The 19837-nt window shown below is 43.6% G+C and overlaps 1 protein-coding gene across 1 annotated transcript; it reads left to right on the plus strand.

The window, feature by feature from the left end:
• Positions 1–36: 36 nt before the first annotated feature.
• LOC309855507 (putative protein FAM90A26) lies at positions 37–19340 on the plus strand (the record flags this gene model as incomplete). Its single annotated transcript, XM_082715866.1, has 6 exons — positions 37–81; positions 2328–2417; positions 16444–16629; positions 17017–17216; positions 17663–17768; positions 18408–19340. 6 exons carry the CDS (start codon positions 37–39, stop codon positions 19338–19340), a joined length of 1560 nt encoding a protein of 519 aa, XP_082571992.1.
• Positions 19341–19837: the final 497 nt, after the last annotated feature.

Here is a 19837-nt window from a genome sequence, read left to right on the forward strand (position 1 = left end):
CACAGGTGGAGTGGGAGGCAAGAGCCAAGTGAGGAGATGGCTAAGGTGCCCACGTGTGATGGGTCACAGATGGCAGCACTGGTATGAACTGTTAAGCTATGTTTCCCTTAATATGAGGACCATTCCTTCCCAAAATGCATCTCTGTTTGTGTGTATTGATGAGCAGATGGGTAGACGCTATGCACGTGTATGTACACAGGTTAGGATACACATAGATTTCTTCATGCTGTTAGCAGAAAGGTCAAGAAACAAGCCTCCCCTGCAGCAGTGAGTACATGCACATCTACGGGGGTGTTTTGTCATGTTCATCAATAAAAAAGAAACCATGTTCCCCCTAGACACACACAACATCCTCGACCATCCCTGACCTTTTCTCTCAACCTAGGCTGTTCAACCAGCGCTGGGGGTCAACAGGAGCAGGAATCTGATTCCAGGGGATCGCTGTCAACTTTGTCATACTCCCTGAGGACTATGAACCGCATGGGATCCCCTCTCCCAAAGAACCCCAAACCAAAGTCCTAGATCTGGCATCCCAAACCTCCCTTCTTCTCTCTTCAGCCTCTTTACACCCTTGTGTATTTATAGAAGACATAAGAGAAGTTTTCTTTCCCTCATCCAGTGCATGGCCTTCTAAAAAAAAAAAATGTACTCATTAACCAACTCTTTGGATGCAATGGGTATAGGATGGTGGTGACTGCAAGTGCTACAGATGAGTGAGGGGAATATTATAGTCCAGTAGGGAAGATGTTTCAGCACGTGAGTATAATTAATCTAGTGTTACAAGACCTGGTGTGAGCATTGCTCAGTGTTGAGAGGAACAGGAGAAAGGTTTAGAAGGAAAGAAGAATCATTTTATGTTTTTCTCAATTTTAAACCACATACAGTTATTAGAATTTTCACTTAGGAAAATTTCTAAAAAATATAACTGAAATTATCACTTGTCTCTATGCTTGTCTCTAATCACATATATTACCTCTTAGTAATAAACCTTTAGTTCATACTCAATAACTGGAAGTAATGCATAGGGAGTAGTATTTGCTTAATTGCACTATACATAAAGGAAAAAGTATGGCAGAAAGAATATAAGTAGGTTCCCATGTAAATTTTTAGGAAAACTAGACAGATTCAAAACCAGTCTTGAGATCACCTTTATCCTTTCACATGGAGACAAAGATACAAGAGAAAATGATAACTGGTGTCCGAGGTCCTGGAGAATATTGAATAGGAGTCCTCACAACACAGGAATGGTCAGGCTAGGACTGTCCTTTAGTACAGCCATCTCAGAGGTCCCTGGGTTGTGCTGCTGAGCCATCTGACCTTATAGTTTGTTATGAACACCTGAGTCCTATAGCATTAAGAGAGATGTCTATGAATCTTGTTCAGTTCTGAGCAATGCTGGCAATTCAAGGTTCTCTGACATTTTAATGATAATGTCTTATATTTAAAATGTCTTTGCTAGACAGGAAACACTCCCTACATCAAGGCCTTGGATCTTTTGACCTTCACAACACATTATTAAACTAGTTCATAGATGAGGAACCAGAAGTTCATCTAAGGAATAATTTAAACCAATGATTATGATTTAAAAGCACTACACCATGGTTATTATTTGTCTCATGATGAATCTGTAGAATTTCTTGAAACTAATGGGGAAGAGAGAGTTTTAGTTATAAATTTTCAAACAAATATTTTATAATCACTTGTCTGGAAAGTTCTAATCACCAGGTTACTGAAACACATCTAGGTTGTTTTATGCCATACTTCATGTGAAGTAATGCTTTATAATAACTTTATAATAACATATTATAACTGCTTTATAATAACGTATTATGAAGTCAGAGTATGTAGATCTCTGTAGATGTATCCAAAGGCAGATATCTATTCAGCACTGACAATGTATTGACCGGAATCTCCGAACACATATTGATCTTTCTACAACCCATCTCTCCTCTGCCCCCGTCCTCAGTGCTGTCATCTCAATGCTCCTACCTCTGGATGCTCTCTCTAAACCAGGATATCCATGATGTTTCAGGACATTTAGTCTTTCCTATTTTGAAAAGACTGAGGATTCTGAATTCTTTCTCTGAACTTGTGAAAAGGCATCAGCATCTAGCAGTCTTCTTCTCTGTTTTGGCCTCCCGGCTGCATTTCCTCCTGGTCTGCTGAAGGACCATCAATGTGTTCTCTGTTGATGGTGCTCTTACATGGGCTGACCTTCAGATCATCTCTTTATTCATCCTTGGCAAAGCCCACCCTGGACTTTGTGATAGCAAAGGTTAATTTGCAGAGAACTCTAAGTCTGTACACTCTTTTTCCTCCACAAACAGGTAATAAAATTTGCAAAAGATCCTTCCAGTTGGAGCAAGGAAAAGAGCTGTGGAGAGAAGGAACTGGATTTCTCCAAGGCCAGAGTTCAGGTAAGCAGCCAAGTAGAACAAGGAGGTTCCTAGGCTGAGTAAGTATGTCCTTAGAAATAGCAACTGAAGATTTTGTCAGGTTAGTGATATTTTCTAAAACGTAAGTGAGGACATTGGGGCAAAATTCCTCGTGCTGTTATCATACCTTGCATAAATCAATCACAACTCATGGGTCCTCCTGCTACTTTCTCTCCCTTTGGGAAAAAGGGGATTTGTGTACTTACCACTGTTAAATGTTGACATTTAAGTGACAGATAAGTGATTCTTATCCTGATCCTCCTATTTAAAGATTTTCCAACTATTTTCTGACCCAACATCTTTCCACCATTTTGCATCTTTCATATTTCAACCCTGAATTTTTTTCTAATTGACAAAGAATTTTAAAATGTTTCTACTATCTGGAGTATTTGCTTATTTGACACACTTTCCCAGCTAAGCACCAGTTTCTGAGACATACTCACATGGACCTAAGTCCTCTTCTATGCTTTCATTCCCCTAGTGCCATAATTCTTTTTTAAGTTTTCCAAATTTTATTTACTTATAATAAATGTTATATTGTAATATACATTATATCCTAATTCAACTTGTAAGCTGATTTTGAAATTCAGTTTTCAGTTAGCTTGAATTATTAGTTGAAAATGAGCAATTAACAGTTATGTTTTGAAGATTTACTAACCCTCACCAATTTTATTTTTATTTGAATGCTTTAGTTACCTTGGGCATATTTAACAATTCTTATAGAGGCTCTGGAAAATCTAATAAGGCTCTTTCCCTCTGCTGCTGGCCTTGCTCACTTAACCTCACCTCAATCTTCTTGAGCTTGAGAAGTAGGACTTTCTATTTTACATACAAGAAAAGATGATACTTTAAAATAAAAGGCACCATTTAAAAAAATTATTTTTGTACCAAAAGAAATGGAACAGATTATCTTGCCTTTTCATGGAGGTGTGGGTAGCATCATAAGTTACCCATAATTATGATTTAAAACAATGCATTTGCATAAATATTTTATTGGCTGTCTTAATGCCCTTTGAATTTTAACTGACTACTATAATCATACTTTGGAATATGACTTTAGGCAACACAAATGATAATTTTAAAAATATGTCTTAAGAAGGCTGAATGATATCACATTTAGTTTCAAACCATGCTGGCTAGGAAACAATCTTAGTGCTTCCACATATATATCTCTCTTGTTGAATAAGTAACCTGAATTTTCTAAATCTCAGTTTTTCACTGTAAAGTGAGGATGAAATTTATCTTGCAAGGTTTTTTGAAAGAATCAGATAAGATAATGGATGTAAATCATTATAATGCCTGAGCCATTACATATTAAAATGCTATTCACCTTCTCTTCTGGCAGCTAAAATCTAAATAGCTATGTTTTTTATGCATCATATTGAATTAGTAATTAGAAATTAAACAAAACTATATGTATTGATTTCGACAAATCAAGTGTGTGTGTGTATATATATATATATATATATGTATATATATACATATATATATAATATATTTTAATGTCCAGTTAGAAGCATATAGCACCATCATTAGTTTTTGATGTAGTGTTCAATGATTCATTAGTTGTGCATAACACCCAGTACTTATTATCACATGTGTCTTCCTTAATACCCATCCTCCAGTTACTCCATCGCCCCATCCCCCTCCCTTCTGTAACCTTCACTGTGTTCCCCGGAGTGCAGAGTCTCTCATAGTTTGTCTCCCCCTCTGATTTCTTCCTGTTCAGTATTCCTTCCCTTCCCCTGCAGTCCTCCACACTGTTCTTTATTTTCCACATATGAGTGAAACCATATGACAATCGTTCTTCTCTGCTTGACTTATTTCACTCAGTATAATCCATTCCAGTTCCATCTGTAAAGTATATATCATCTTTTGCAAAAGGGAAAAAGCTAGCATCTTGATGTGAATATTCTAAAAGTCAACAGATCTCACTCAGATGATGCCTTGTTGGCTGTGTAATTACACCTAGTCTACTCCTGGGGTTCATTCTTTTTTTTATTAATTTAAATTCAATTAGCCAACATATATACATCATTAGTTTTAGATGTAGTGTTCAATAATTCATCAGTTGCATGTAACACCCAATGTTCAGCACAGCACATGTTCTCTTTATTTCCCATCACCCATAATCCTAACCCAAACCCCACCCTCTCTCCTCCAGTATCCCCCAATTTGTTTCCTATAGTTAAGAGTCTCTCATGGTTTTTCCTTCCCTAATGCCATTCTAACAATTTATATTTTTTCAATTATTTTAGCCATGGAAAGTCCCCATAAAATTAAGAAATGACATTAACACAACATATCAGAAAGAAGGGTATAGCCCTAACTGTGCCAGTGGTAATTTTCATGGGTATCAACCCTAGTCATCCAAACTAATGATCTAAATGCAATGAGATATGCTGATAGTTGAGTATAATTGCCTGAATGTAATTAAATTAGGATTAAGTTCTTTGTAGACAAAAAGTTTTGGTTAGTTTTAAATCAGTGAAGAAATTAACATGAGCTCAAATCAATAACCTGAGATCTAAAAAAAGAGAGAGAGAGAGAGAAAGAGAGAGAGAGCAGAGGGTGGGGGAGAATCAGTTGCATAAACATGGCTTATCACCTAGTCTTTGAAACATACTAAAGTTTTCAAAATTAATCTGATAACTCTGAGGTTGGAATACTACAAAAGAGAAAATATTGATGCCTGCAGGATTAACAACATGTATATGCAACTATAGAATATTACTAACTTCTACTTTAGAATTTATATGTACAGAAGTAAATGTATGGATGTATGTGGGCAAACAATTAGCAACCTTTCATCTTCTTCCCCAAAGCATAAATCTCACGTTCCAGAAGATCCTATTGAAAACACTGACTTGGGTGATGAGTTTACTCATAGATCTGCATGGACTCAACATTCCTTCTCAGGAAGAAACGTTATTTCAGCAAACAGTGTAGAAAATCAACTAGTGAACAATCATCCCTTATTCAGCATAACAAAATCCACAATAGGGGTAAATTACATAAATGTCATCTATGTGGAAAAGGCTTTAGTAATTCCTTTAGACTTGGATGACATAAGATGACTCACATTGGAAAGAAGACATTTGAATGTCATCTGTGTAGGAATGGCTTTCTGCATAGCTCTGCCCTTAGAAACCACAATCAAGCACACAATGGAGAGAAACCATATAAATGCCATCTGTGTGGGAAAGTCTTCAGTCAGAATTCTTACCTTAGACAATATGAGAAAAGTCACATAAGAAAGAAACTATATGAATGCCATCTATATAAGAAGACTTTCATTCACAGTTCCTACCTTAGAAAACATGAGAGAATTCATTCTGGAGAGAAATGCTATAGATGTCATCAATGTAAGAAAACTTTTAGTCAGAGCTCTGACCTTAGCCAACATAAGTTAACCCACACTAGAGAGAAACCACATGTATGTCTCTTATGTGAAAAAGCTGTTAGTCGATGTGCTGAACTTAGATGACATAACAAAAACATACAGGAGAGAAACCACATGTATGTCACCAGTGTGGGAAAGTCTTCAGTCAATATTTTGATCTTAGATGACATGAGAGAACACATGCCAGAGAGCAACCATGTGAATGTTGACTATGTGGGAAATTCTTCAGTCAATATTCTTCCCTTAGATGATGTGAGGGAACCCAACATTGGAAAGGAAATCAAGAGTGCCTTCATAAGTATTCTGACCTGAGATGACATGGTATTACAGATGCAATGAATGTGGAAGAAATATCAGTAAGAGCTTTAACATTCAAAGTCACCAAAGGATGCACATGTTGAAGAAACAGCCAGTAATCAGCATGGGAGACACTTCTGTCCTCATACTCCTCAGGCAAGATATGCATTTACATATGGAAGTGAATCCAATGTATGTCGTCTATGTGGCAAAGCTTTCGGTCATGGTCTAATCTCAGATGATGTGGCAGAACTCATATAAAAAATATAATAATATAGATGTTTTCAGCAGCAGCTCTCAACTTAAAGACACTATAGCACTTGTGCAGAGGATAACTGTTCTTTATGAAAAATGTGGCATAAAATATAGGAGTATGAAATGATCTGGCAATATTAAATATACACTTTTTAAGAAGTTAAACTTTTACTATATTTCAACACTTGCAAATATTTGAACAATAAAACCTGTTGCTAAAGAAGCTAAATGTTGGTGTTCTAGTTTTTTCCTTGTAGATTCAATTCTGTACTACTCAGCCTTGTACTACTGTACTACTCAGCACTGTACTACTCAGTGGGTTAGAAACTCAGCAAGACTCTGTGAGTCCCCCTTTCTCCAAGTCCCTTCCACACAGCTCAGCTCCACTCATTCCAACTTTCCACCAACACCGTCTGTCTCCCTTCATCCTGTGGTGGTGACACAACTGTGATCTTCAGCCCCATTTTCCAGGTTTCTCAGAGGTCATGACCCTGTGAGGCAACGTCACAGAGGCACTATCACAAATATCTATTCTAAAATTTTTGGTCGCCCTTGAGCTTATGTCTCTGCTACTGGAAGCAATGTGGTGCTAGAGAGGGAGGCAGCTCTGCCCTCCCGACCCCCAGAAAGGTCCTTCGCTTTTGTCCCCAAACATCTGAATTGAGCTAAATAGGAGCAAGAGTTAATTCTGTGATCACAATCTTTATTTTATTAAGGCAATTCCTGACTTAGGTATCCTTCAGTCACCTTAGAAACTTGATTGGTAAAAGTGCATCTTTCCTGCTTTCATTTTTTTCTAAGAGGGGGATGGGGAGAGTGAGAGGGAGAGAATCTTAAGCAGGCTCCATGTCCAGCACACAGCCTGATGTGGGGCTCAATCTCACAACCCTGAGATCATGACGTGAGCTGAAATCAAGAGTTGAACACCTAACCAACTCAGTCATCCAGCCTCCCCTCCTAGTTTCAACTTTCAAGCATCATTGAAAGAGTTCTTTTAAAGCCACTTCCTTAGGACAGTGTCTTCAGTTTCTTACCCACCCCCACCCCACTGAATGAACGGTATTTTATTTCTTTGCATAATTCATGTTTTTGTTGTTGAATACTGGATATTTTGAGCATCACAATGTGTTAATTTTGCAAACGACAGTTTTCTGCCTTACCAGTGTTTTGTTTGCTTGTTTACAGCTTGTATGGATTGTGTTGTTTGTTTAGTGATTTTCTCAAGTTTTTGTTAAGGGCCTTTGTCATGAGTGCCCACAGCTGGATGGGTGCTTAGAAGACACCTGAGAGCATCATGTGAGTTCACCTTCAGCACTGGAGCGACTGCAAGTGAAGGGAGGGTGGGAGCTAATTTCCTGGTAAGCCTCGGAGCAGAGTGCCAGCAGGCTTACCCAAATGCCCGTCCAGCTGTGGGCATCTGTGTGGCCTTGATACTGCCCAGTGCACAGCAGATTTTCAATGCTCGTCATCCCTCAGGTATGTCCCAGCATCTTCCCTCCTAGGTTTTTCAGTCTGCCTGCCTCAGGTGGATCTTTGCCCAGACAGGTGCTGCTAGTGCATTTCATTGAAATGCTCTTGAGAATGACTAAAAAGTTCTGAGCTCCTAAAAAAGTTCTGAGGCAGTTGAAACAAAGGAAAGCCCCTGAGCTTGTCCCTCTTGGAGTCCCCAAAGAGGTTAGAACACACAACCACAATTCTTTGAGAACAATCAGTCTTGCTGGCATGAGAACACTCTGTGATATTCCTAACCCATTGTATGAGGCCAGCAGTACCCTGATACCAAACTCATCAGATTTCAGGTGTTGGCCAGCTTCTAGGACAGCTTTCATCCTGTGAGGTTCATCTTATCCCCATGCTAGGTGCTGTAAGAGAAGATACCACACACGTGGTAAGATACACCTTAGTGCTGCTAAGATATATCCCAGCTTCATGGTAATCAACCACATTAAAAGGCATGGAGCATAGAAACTTTAATTCAACAGTAAAATGATTATAACTGCACATTTTAATGTGCAAAGAAACCCAACCCAGTGGCAGTAAGGTTAAATAAATCGCATTATCAAGCTATCACCAGATGGGGGCAATCAGAAGGTTTAAATACAGTCTTTTTTTTTTTAATTTATTTTTTATTTATTTTCAGCACAACAATATTCATTATTTTTGCCCCACCCCCTGTGCTCCATGCAATCTGTGCCCTCGATAATACCCACCACCTGGTACCCCAACCTCTTACCCCCTGCCCCTTCAAAACCCTCAGATTATTTTTCAGAGTCCATAGTCTCTCATGGTTCACCTACCCTCCCCTACAGTCTTTTAGTTAAGTTAGAAGAAGCAACTTCATTCTCTTTTCATTTCTCTTTTCCTTACTTTATTTTTCTTTTATTTTCCTTTCTTTTCTTTCCTTTTCTCTCCTTTCTTTTTTTCTTTCTTCTGTTTAAGTTTAATTTTATTATATGCATGTTAATTTCAAAGTTTTGATAAGTATAATCTAGTTACGTAAGATGTTAACACTGGAGAAAACTGAGTGACAGGTTTGCAACTCTAAATGCAAAACGACTATACCAGGCGTCTGGGTGGCTCGGTGGGTTAAATCCAAAACGACTACAAAATAAAAGTTAGAAAATAGTCTTTATACAAAACATACATCTGACAATATGGACAGTTATGAATTATGGGCTATTCTCTTGCTGAGGGATGTTTTCTTTTTTTTTTTTATAATTATGTTCAGTTAGCCAGTACATCCGACTTTTCAATATCAGTATAGATGATATTTCAATATCAGTACATCCGACTTTTCAATATCAGTATAGATGATATTATTCCCAGAATTGTGAAACAGGACCCAGTGAGAACACTTGACTCTCATGAAGACCCTTTTGAGAAAAGAGGGAGGAGAGTCTGAAATGCACTTGAAGGAGTGGGGGAAGAACAATGTACAGCCCAACCATCCTTAGGGATTCATGGACCAAATCATTAAATATTCAATTAAAATAAAACAGCAGTGGCTTTAAGACTACATCACGAACATCATGTATCTGTAATGCAAGAATGCGTTTCCCCCTTATACCTTTATTTAACATTTTTGCAAAATTAAAGGAAATAGGTTTCCAGCTTTGCTGAGATTATAACTGTTAAATCAAATGTATCCAATGTGATAATTTGATAGATGTATACGTTGGGAAGTGATCACCACACTCAAATGCATGAACACATCCATCACCTTACATCGCCTAAAGCACCTCTGTGTGTGTGTGCCCGCACATGCACTGAGAAATCTTCACAAATTATACCTTAAAAGATGAAAAAACAATGGAACTATTAATAATTTTAAAAGGTCCAAAATTAGTATATGCAAATTTTAATTATAAAGAGAGTGAAAGGTATGTTATCCTCTGCCAAGCCCCATGCCGGTATATAGTTTATTATAATTGGAGTGTGGCCCTGAGGCACTGGTGCCACTGTGGCCAAATAGAACAAAGGGCCAAGGTGTTGTTTGAGGCCAGGTGGGGAATAAGAGAATTGGGATAGGATGGGAATATGGGTGGGGCTGGGTCATGCTGATGGTCATGGGCTGGGGCTATGGCAAGGCCCCCATGAGAATGGGTGAGGCCAGGTGGAGGTTTGAAGGAGACTAATCAAGAAGAAAAGAGAAAAAAACCCAAATAAATAAAATCATGAATGAAAGGGGAGAGATCACAACCAACACCAAAGGAATACAAACAATTCTAAGAACATATTATGAGCAACTCTACGCCAACAAAGTTGACAATCTGGAAGAAATGGATGCATTCCTAGAGACATAGAAACTACCACACATGAACCAGGAAGAAATACAAAATCTGAACAGGCCCATGACCAGTAAGGAGATTAAAATAATCTCCTCAGTAATCTCCAAACAAACAAAAGCCCAGGCCCAAATTTTCCCAGGGAAATTCTACCAAACATTTAAAGAAGAATTAATTCCTATTCTCCTGAAACTGTTCCAAAAAATAGGAATGGAAGGAAGACTTCCAAACTCATTTTATGAGGCCAGCATCACTTTGATCCCCAAACAAGACAAGGATCCCATCAAAAAAGAGAATTACAAACCAATATCCCTGATGAACACAGATGTGAAATTCTCACCAAAATACTAGCCAATAGGATCCAACAGTCCATTAAAAGGATTATTCACCAGCACCATCTTCCTAGGAACATCACCAAAGGCAAGGGAAGCAAGGGCAAAAATGAACTATTGGGATTTCATCAAGATCAAAAGCTTTTGCACAGCAAAGGAAACAGTGAACAAAATCAAAAGACAACTGACAGAATGGGAGAAGATATTTGCAAACGACATATGAGATAAAGGACTAGTGTCCAAAATCTATAAAGAACTTAGCAAACTCAACACCCAAAGAACAAATAATCCAATCAAGAAATGGGCAGAGGGGGCACCTGGGTGGCTCAGTGAGTTAAAGCCTCTGCCTTCAGCTCAGGTCATGATCCCAGGGTCCTGGGATCGAGCCCTGCATCGGGATCTCTGCTCAGAGGGGAGCCTGCTTTCTCCTCTCTCTGTCTCTGCCTGCCTCTCTGCCTACTTTTCTGTCAAATAAGTAAATAAAATCTTAAAAAAAAAAAAAAGAAATGGGGAGGACATGAATAGACATTTCTATAAAGAAGCCATCCAGGTGGCTAACAGACACATGAAAAAGTGCTCCACATCTCTTGACATCAGGGAAGTACAACTTGAAACCACGATGAGATACCAAATCACACCCCTCAGAATGGCTAATTTTAAGCAGTCAGGAAATGACAGATGCTGGCAAGGGTTCGGAGAAAGGGGAACCCTCCTACACTGTTGGTGGGAATGCGAGCTGGTGCAACCACTCTGGAAAACAGCATGGAGATTCCTCAAAAGTTGAAAATAGAGCTACCCTATGACCCAGCAATTGCACTACTGGGTATTTACCCTAAAGATACAAACACAGTGATCTGAAGGGGCACATGCACCCAAATGTTTATAGCAGCAATGTCCACAATAGCCAAACTATGGAAAGAACCTAGATGTCCATCAACAGATGAATGGAGAAAGAAGAGGTGGTATATTTATACAATGGAATACTATGCAGTCATCAATAGAAATAAAATCTTGCCATTTGCGACGATGTGGTTGGAACTAGAGGGTATTGTGCTTAGCGAAATAAGTCAATCGGAGAAAGACAACTATCATATGATCTCCCTGATATGAGGAAGTGGAGATGCTACGTGGGGGGTTTGGAGGGTAGGAAGAGAATAAATGAAACGAGATGGGATTGGGAGGGAAGCAAACCATGAGAGACTTTTAATCTCACAAAACAAACTGAGGGTTCCTGGGGGGAGGGGGGTCGGGAGAGGGTGGTGGGGTTATGGACATTGGGGAGGGTATGTGCTATGGTGAGTGCTGTGAAGTGTGTAAACCTGGCGATTCACAGACCTGTATCCCTGGGGCTAATAATACACTATATATTTATTAAAAAATTTAAAAAATTAAAAAAAGAATCAAAAAGGAGGAGATAAAAAGACTTAGAGCTACACGGGTCCACATGGGGACTGGTCAGCACCCACGAATTAGGTCCCAACACAAAAGTCCAAAGAAGCCAGTTCCAGAAAGACATGGAGCAAAGGATGGCATTGCTCTGAATATCCAAGCACAGGCAAAATCCCAAGGACAGAAAGGAGAACTGGGAGGGCAACAGGTACAGTGAAGGGACCCTGGAAATATGTCCTGGATCCAGAGTTTCAGTTGGGAAAGTGAGGCGCTTGGACATGGAGGACACTGATGGGTCCACAACAGCGTGAATGTACTTGATGCCAGGAGAAAAGATGCCTCATAGGATCCGAACAGGAAATTCTAGCTGAGGAGAGGAATAGGTATCCATGGGTACTGGACTCTTGATTTCAGCTCAGGACATGATCAGGCCCTGATCTGGAGCTACACTGGACCTGGAGCCTATCTAAGATTTTCTCTCTGCCTCTGTCCCTCCTCCCCCAACCCGTGCTTTCATTCTTTCTCTCTCTCTCTTTTTCTCTCTCTCTCTGGCTCTATAAAAAAGAAAAGAAAAGAAAAAAAAAAAAAGAAAAGAATAGAAAAAGATGGGGTCCCTGATCAAAGGAATGAGACTGATACAAAGCGAAGGTTAAGCAAAGCTTTATTTTTACACCTGGCATCAGAAATCAGATTGACTGGTCAGGGCTGCCTCGGAAGAGAGCGACCCCGCCCTGATCTTACAAGCTAGTTGTAGAGGGCATAACCGCAGACCTCAAGGTATGTGGCTTCTATTGTTAGGGGTTTATTCCCAGAATCGATTGCCAGAATCAATACGGAACCCATATCAGGAACTGCTGGGCTGTTTATTCCCCAAATGAAGTCCGTGGATGTAAACAACAATATGGCTACCTAGGCAATATGGAGTCGCTCTGGCTAAGCAGGCCCTAATAGTTAAACAGGTTGTAATATTAAATCGGCCCTAAGAGAGAAAAAAAGAAACAGGCAGACATTCAAAGCTTTGTTATTTGTACAAAATGTATGTATTCTGAAAAGCATATGCACACATACATATGGACTATAATGCATGAAAATGCTGGACAAGAAGGGATACTTCCCTGGGTCCCGCCTACTGACAGGAAAGAGGATTGGATTGGTGGGTGTCAAGTGCCTGAAAGGTCACGTGACTTTGGGCCAGTAGAAAAGTCAGGGAGGGAGGGAAGTGGCCATTTCTGACCATTCCTCGGGCACGCTGGACACAGAGGCTCCTCCAGCAGAGTCCCTCTGCAAACTTTTAAGCCTCTACTGGGAGACAGGAGGAGCACCGCTGCATTTCAGGTGGGTTTTGGGACAACTGGGTCCTCAGTTCAGCTGTCAGAGAAATGAGACAGGGAGGAAATTATGGAGGGATGTAGCTTACTTCATTGGGTTAAGCACACTTTCATTGGAAAGCATTTTCTGAGAGGAGAGACTGGTCAAAAGCAGTCCTCATGATTCCCTGAGGTTGTAATTCTAAGGGAAATTTGCCCCACAGTCTGAGGGGTGCCGGATCGTGGAAGTGCTGGGACAAAATCCTGTTCCATTTGGCTGTGGGCACTGAAAGCCTAAAGAAGGAACTTGTTCCCAAGATGTGGAAAGATCCTCATTTCCAATGGATTAGAAGTTAGTTAAGAAAGGGGCTCTTAGAAGAGAATATTAAAAAAGAGATTACAGGGGTGCCTGGGGGCTCAGTGGTTAAGCTTCTGCCCTCGGCTCAGGTCATGATCCCAGGGCTCTGGGATCGAGCCTTGCATCAGGCTGTCTTCTTCTCCCTCTCTCTCTGCTTGTGTTCCCTCTCTCGCTGTGTCTCTCAAGAAGAGATTACAGAAACCCAGATGGGCAGCTTCCAATCTAGTAGAGGAGAAAGTAGGCTTTGTAAAATGACTTTGTAGTTGAAAATGGCTTCCTGGTGCGTCAAATGCGAAATACAGATTTTGAGAGGAAAGCATAGGTTCTTTCCCATTTTCAACTCTGTGTACCCCATGTTGTATTGCCATAGCATGGATTCTTGTGTGTTCATTGGGGCAGTGGCTGGTGCCACTGGATATGAGTTGAGGCCAGTTGGAGCATGAGAGGAAATGGAAGGCATGGGAGTCTGGGTGGGGCAGGGTAAGGATGAAGAAGAGCATACAGGTGGGGCAGTGGCAGGGGTCCCATGAGACTGGGTGTGGCCAGGAGGAGGCTGGAGGAAGCTCTGGTAAGACTGAAAGTTGCCAGGCTGGGACTGGACCATGGCCTTAGAAAGGTCCATTCAAAATCCATTCTCTGTGCAAGACAAACCAATCTTAGAGATGGGATCCGTGATCAAAGGAGCAAGACTGATACACAGTGAAGGTTAAGCAGAATTTTATTTTGCACCAAGTATTGAGAATTAAACCGACCGGTCAGGGCCGTCTCTTATGGAGACAGCGACCTCTTCCCAGCTTCACCGACTAACTTTTATAGAGCACAGGTGGCCAAGGAGATCGTAACCCACACAGAAAGTTGCGTAGTCGGGTTAGGCCACACACAGTTGGCCAATTGAATTACAATTTACCCTATAGCAGCTCTTTGAACTGGTCTAGCATTCTGGTCAGAACTGGCGCTCAAGTTTGGTGACCAAAGGGCAGGGTTTACATTCTTTGTTAGTTAGGGAGGTTGAGTTTAGTTGAGTGCCCCTTATTGATGTTCCGGGAACTCTGAGTCATTAATTTTTTTTTGGTAAACAACAAAATGGCCGCTCAACCAATATGGAGTCTCTTAGACCAAGCGGGCCCGAACACTTGGAGTGGGAAACTGCCCAGAGGGCCAAAATGGAGGCCCTCCCCTTGGGCTAGTGGTGGTGGTACTTGTTGGACTGTTTTGGAAGAAAGATGCTCTCTTGCATTCCAGTCAGGAAGGCCCAGGTGATAGGAATCCAGCCTTCTATCCTCCACTCTCTTTAAAGAATCCCTAGGACAGGGGCACCTACGTGGCTCGTTTTCTTAAGTGGCTGACACTTCATTTCAGATCACTTCTTGATCTCGGGGTTCTGGGATCTGGCCCCACACTGGGCTCCAGGCTCAGGCTCAGAGATTCTATCTCTCCCTCTCCCTCTGCTCTCTCTCTCTCTCTCTCATTCAAAACAAAACAAAACAAAATGAAGCAGTCGTAGCCTCCAGTGTGTAATTTTCTTAGAGTAAAGAAGTATTCTGAAAAGATGATATGTGTATGACATGATATTACCATGCCTGAAAATGCTCTGCAAGAAGGCATTGTTGATTGGGTCTGCCCTATTAACAAGAAAGACGACCTTGGGGCTATAGAAAAGTCAGGGAGGGAAGGAAGTGGCCCTTTCTGACCATTCCTTTGGCATGTTAGACACGCAGTCTCCTCCAGTGGAGTCTGTCTAGTACCTTCCTGAGCCTCTAATGAGAGACAGGAGGAGCACCATTGCATTTCTGGTGGGTTTTTGGACAGCTGCATCCTTATCTTAGGAGCTAGAGAAATAGGACAGTGAGGAAATTATGGGGTGATGTGCCTTTTCTCAATGCGCTAAAGACTGGTTCCATATTCTGGAATATTCAGAATATGAAACCATATTCTGAGAAGAGAGACTGATCAAAGGCATGACTGCCAATGCTCTTGACTCCCTGAGGTTCCACTTCCAAAGGAACTGACCCCAATAGTCTGATTGGAGTGGGCTCATGGAGGTGTTGTGACAGAATCTTGGTCCGTTTCTCTGTGGGACTGGGAGCCTAAAGAAGTCACAGGTTCAGGGCACCTGGCTGGCTGAGTTGGTTGTCTGACTTTGTCTCAGGTCATGATTCCAGGGTCCTATAATGGAGCCCCTCATTTGGCTCCCTGCTCAGCAGGTAGTCTGCTTATCCTTCTGCCCTTACCCTACCTCGAGCTTTCTCTCTCTGTCTGTCTTAATAAAAAAAATATTAAAAATGAAAAAGAAGTCCCAGGTTCACATGAAGTTAAAAGCTATTCATTTCCCAAGGATTAGAAGAGAGTTAAGAATGGGGCACTAAAAGAAAACATGATATCAAAGAGTTGAGACCCTTAGATGGGCCACTTCCCTCATTCCATCAAGAGAAGTGATGTTTTTCCAAGGGATCTTATAGTTGAAAATGGCTTCCTCCGGTGTCAGTGGGGAAATGGAGAGTTTGGAGAGGAAAGGACACCTGCTTTTCCATTTTCAACTCTGAGTGTCCCATGGAGTATTGTCATAGCGTTGATTCTTGTGTAAATCAGGGGCAGTCCTGTCCCTGGTTTTGCTTCCAGAGTGCATTGTGAGAGAATTCACAAGCACCTCTCTGGTAAGTCATTCAAGGCAACTTCACCTGCGTTTCCTAAGGGCACCATCCTGGGGGTGGGTAGGCAGGAGAGTGTGGAGGACAGGAAGGGAGGAGAGGTCACAGGGTGACAACTGTGTTTGATCTGGTGGTCCTGAGGCCCCCTCATACCTACTTGGAGAAGAAGGGACAGGAAAGAGGGTTGCATCTCTGTGAATACGACTGTCCTTTTTTTTTTTTTTTTTGACTCAGGAATTCCAGACACCCATCCCCGAGGCAGGCCGGCCAACTGCCATGTCCCTTAAGGAAGTAGGACAGATGGCGGGCAGACAGACCCAGCTTGAGCCCTACAGACCCTTGAAAGCCCAGAAAGGGAAGAGGCCACCGAGGGCATCCTTAGCACCCAGGGCTCCTGGGCCAGAGGAGGAGGATCCCAGGGTAAGCAGAGGCCGGCATGTGCTGTGAGGAGGGGGTCTGCCCTGACTGTGGAGACAGGCTTGGCACATGGAGAGTTCTGTGTCCATAACTCAGTTGTCCTTTCCTGAGCCAGGACCACCTGCCCTGGAGTCTCGTCACCAGACATAGTGGAGCATTCAGACACAGCGAGGGTCTACCTCAGGAGTGTACGGGCTCCGGTCCAGGCTGGTGTTTGTCCACGTCTCTCCTGAGGGCTCCTTCAGTTCAGCCTGACTCTTGCAATCCGTCCTCCATGTCCCTCCTGGAGAGGCTGGGGAAGCATCCCACGGTGTTCGGAAGGCTGGCACCTCACAAGCCGAGGTGATGCCCCCTGTCCAAAACCACTGATCCTTCTTTCTTCGTCCCCAGGTGAAGTGCAGGGACTGTGGATCTTTTGGGCACAAGGCATCCAGCAGCAGGTGCCCCATGAAGCACTGGGGCAGGGCCCTCGACCTCCAGGCCTTGGGCTCCAGGAAGCTGAAGGAGAACATAGAACCACGCAGTCAGCAGGACCAGCAGAACCCCGGGCCCTTGAAGGAGGCTGAGAGGCAGAAGGGAGAGGGACCAAGGTGAGGAACGTGGCTTGCTCCTGTCCCCAATCCCAGGGCTGATGTCTAAGGACACTGTGTCTCTGCCCCTGGACACTGTGTGCTGTGCTGTCCTCACGCACAGACAGGGCTGGGGAGGCCGACAAAGGAGCTGTCCATCCTCCAGGGTCCACACTTAGGCTACTGAGCTGCCCTTGCTGAATCGGCGAGAGTAGTGTGAGTGGTGGGGTGGGTGTCCCCTTCCCAGGGGACATATGGGAACCTGGCTAATGCCAAGCAGACTTGCCAGAGCCCCCAAATGCTAGTAGCTCCTAGGCAAACCTGGAGGGCTCCCTGGAGGGCTTTCGGGAGTAGGGGGAAGAATGGCAGGGGAGGGAAAGGACGCTGCTGTCTGAGGCCTCAGGCTTGTGTCCCAGTTTGAAGACGTGAAACTGAGTTTCTTCCACTTCCCACGCTTTGTTGTGCAGGCCAGCCCGCCAGAGGGAGGCCCTGCTGCAGAGATTCCCCAGGCGACCCCAAGGCGGGCAGAAGCAAACCTGGAAGGATTGCACAGAATCCTGCAGCTACGTGAGGGTGAGTGTCCCCTGCGTCCTGGCTCCTGTTCTGTCTGGTGGACCCTGATGGGCTTCGTTGCCTTCCTGGGTGAGGACTGACCCCACTTCCGTTCTGAGCCGTGTGAGCTCAGGGGGGCATCCTCCTCCCCCATTTCCCTTGCTGTCCAACATGGTGCCTTATTCCAGGGATGTGTGTGCACAGTGGGTGTGTGGGAGGGAAAGCACTGCTGGACACTCTTCTCACACGTAGAACCCTCGATGGAAGAGCAGGGAACTTTGCTTTGCGACACATTCTCCCACATCGTCCATCAAATCTCAGGAGCCTCTGCAGTGGCTCCACAGCGGCAGGATTCCTGTGCTCTCCGGAGCCCAGTAGATGGTCCGCTGGACGAACCGTAGACGTTTTTGCAGAAGCTTTCTCGGTTCGTCCCCGATAGAAAAAGGGTGTCCAGGAGATCCTGTCGAGGATTTATTCCTGACCACCCCTGAGCTGTGGTCCCACCTCCTGTGTACACAGAACCTTTCCTGTCATCCACTGCTGAACTGAACATACTAAGGTCTTGGGGTTTTGTGAGTTTCTTGGTTTTCCTTCGTGGCGATGTTGTCTTGGTGGTGAGGGAAAACTAATGCGCATTTCCGTGTGTTCCTTTTCCCACAGCGTCCACACACACCGATGCCCGTCTATACCACCAAGAGAGCGTCTGTCCTGGAGCCTCCCCTCCCATGGGAGCCGTCTACCCAAACCGCTGACATGAGAGTCGGGTACCACTCAGCTGCTCTCCTCAGAAGCCCTTCAGGGAGCGTCTTCCCCCCTGGTGCACGACATGAGGCACAGAGAGTGGTGACGCCTGACAGACCCCTGGCATGCCAACCCTATGCCAAGGAGGGTGGCCCGGTTGTCCATCTGTCAGGAAAGAGGCCCCGAGGAGAATCCCCTGAAGTTCCCCAGGCTGTGTCCAAGGTAGATGGCGTGCACCATGTCCAGGCACCAGCCAAGGTTCCTGAGGAGAATGCACGTCCTAACGCAAGCCACGGTATGGTTCAGAATTTCCAAAACTACCTCAAGACAGCAGGCAAGAGAGGTGTCCAGATCTCTCTAGAGACGGGCCTGAACCCCCGAAAGAAAGCACGCTGGAGCCCCTTCCAGCACCACCACAAGAGCATACAGGAAAGCCATCTGGGGGCTTCGGAGAGTCTGTGTCCTCCTGCAAAGAGAAGTGCATGTGGACCCCCTGCGGCACCCCTACTGACCGGGAAGACACCTGCCCCAGTGCAAGTCATCGACCTGCAGCCTGCACACCCCCGACCTCTCCTGGAAACGGTCCAGGCATGCATCGAAACCCCACGTCCACATTCCAAGCCCGCCCCTGGCACGCCTCTGAGAATGGTCTTCACGAGATTGGACAAAGCCTGCTGGAGCTCCAGGTTCCTAACACCTCCCTTGCTCCATCCCGCTGAGAAGTCAGCTCCTCCGGGTCAGGGCCCTCCTGTCATTCAGAAATCCCAGGGTTTCTTTGGTCACGTCCCTGTGAGTGTCCTCCATGAGGACCTGCAGGTGTCCTCGTCCTCGGAAGACAGTGATAGAGAGTGAGACAGCGCATGGCCTCAGAGACTTGTCCTCCAGCCCAGGGGATCCCGAGGAGGTGTCTGTTGAATGGAGGACAAGTCATAGTCCTGGGCTGATGTGTGGAATCAGCACTTCCTCAGCTGCAGTGGATAGAAATGGAGGAGTCTTCATCATGTTGGGTATCCTGCTTTTGGGGAGCGTGCACATGCAAACCGAACACACACACACACACACACACACACACACACACACTCATCATGTAAATAGATGTGACCTTTCACAAGGTGCTTACCCACTGGGATGTCAAGCTTGCTTTACTTAAAGACATTCTCTATGAAATTGAGTGAAATGATGCTGATAAATGGTAAATACAAATGTAAATTTAACCTAGGACCTAAACCTGTATTTGGTTTACAAATATCTGAATTGGGAGCTTCTGGGAGAAGGCCCCACCTGCAAAGGGTGCTCTGCAAAGAGTGACACAGTGTTTTCTCCGGAGATGAGATTTTCTTGACTCTGTG

Source organism: Mustela nivalis (genome assembly GCF_964662115.1).
Source record: "Mustela nivalis genome assembly, chromosome: 20".
Lineage (NCBI taxonomy): Eukaryota > Metazoa > Chordata > Mammalia > Carnivora > Mustelidae > Mustela > Mustela nivalis.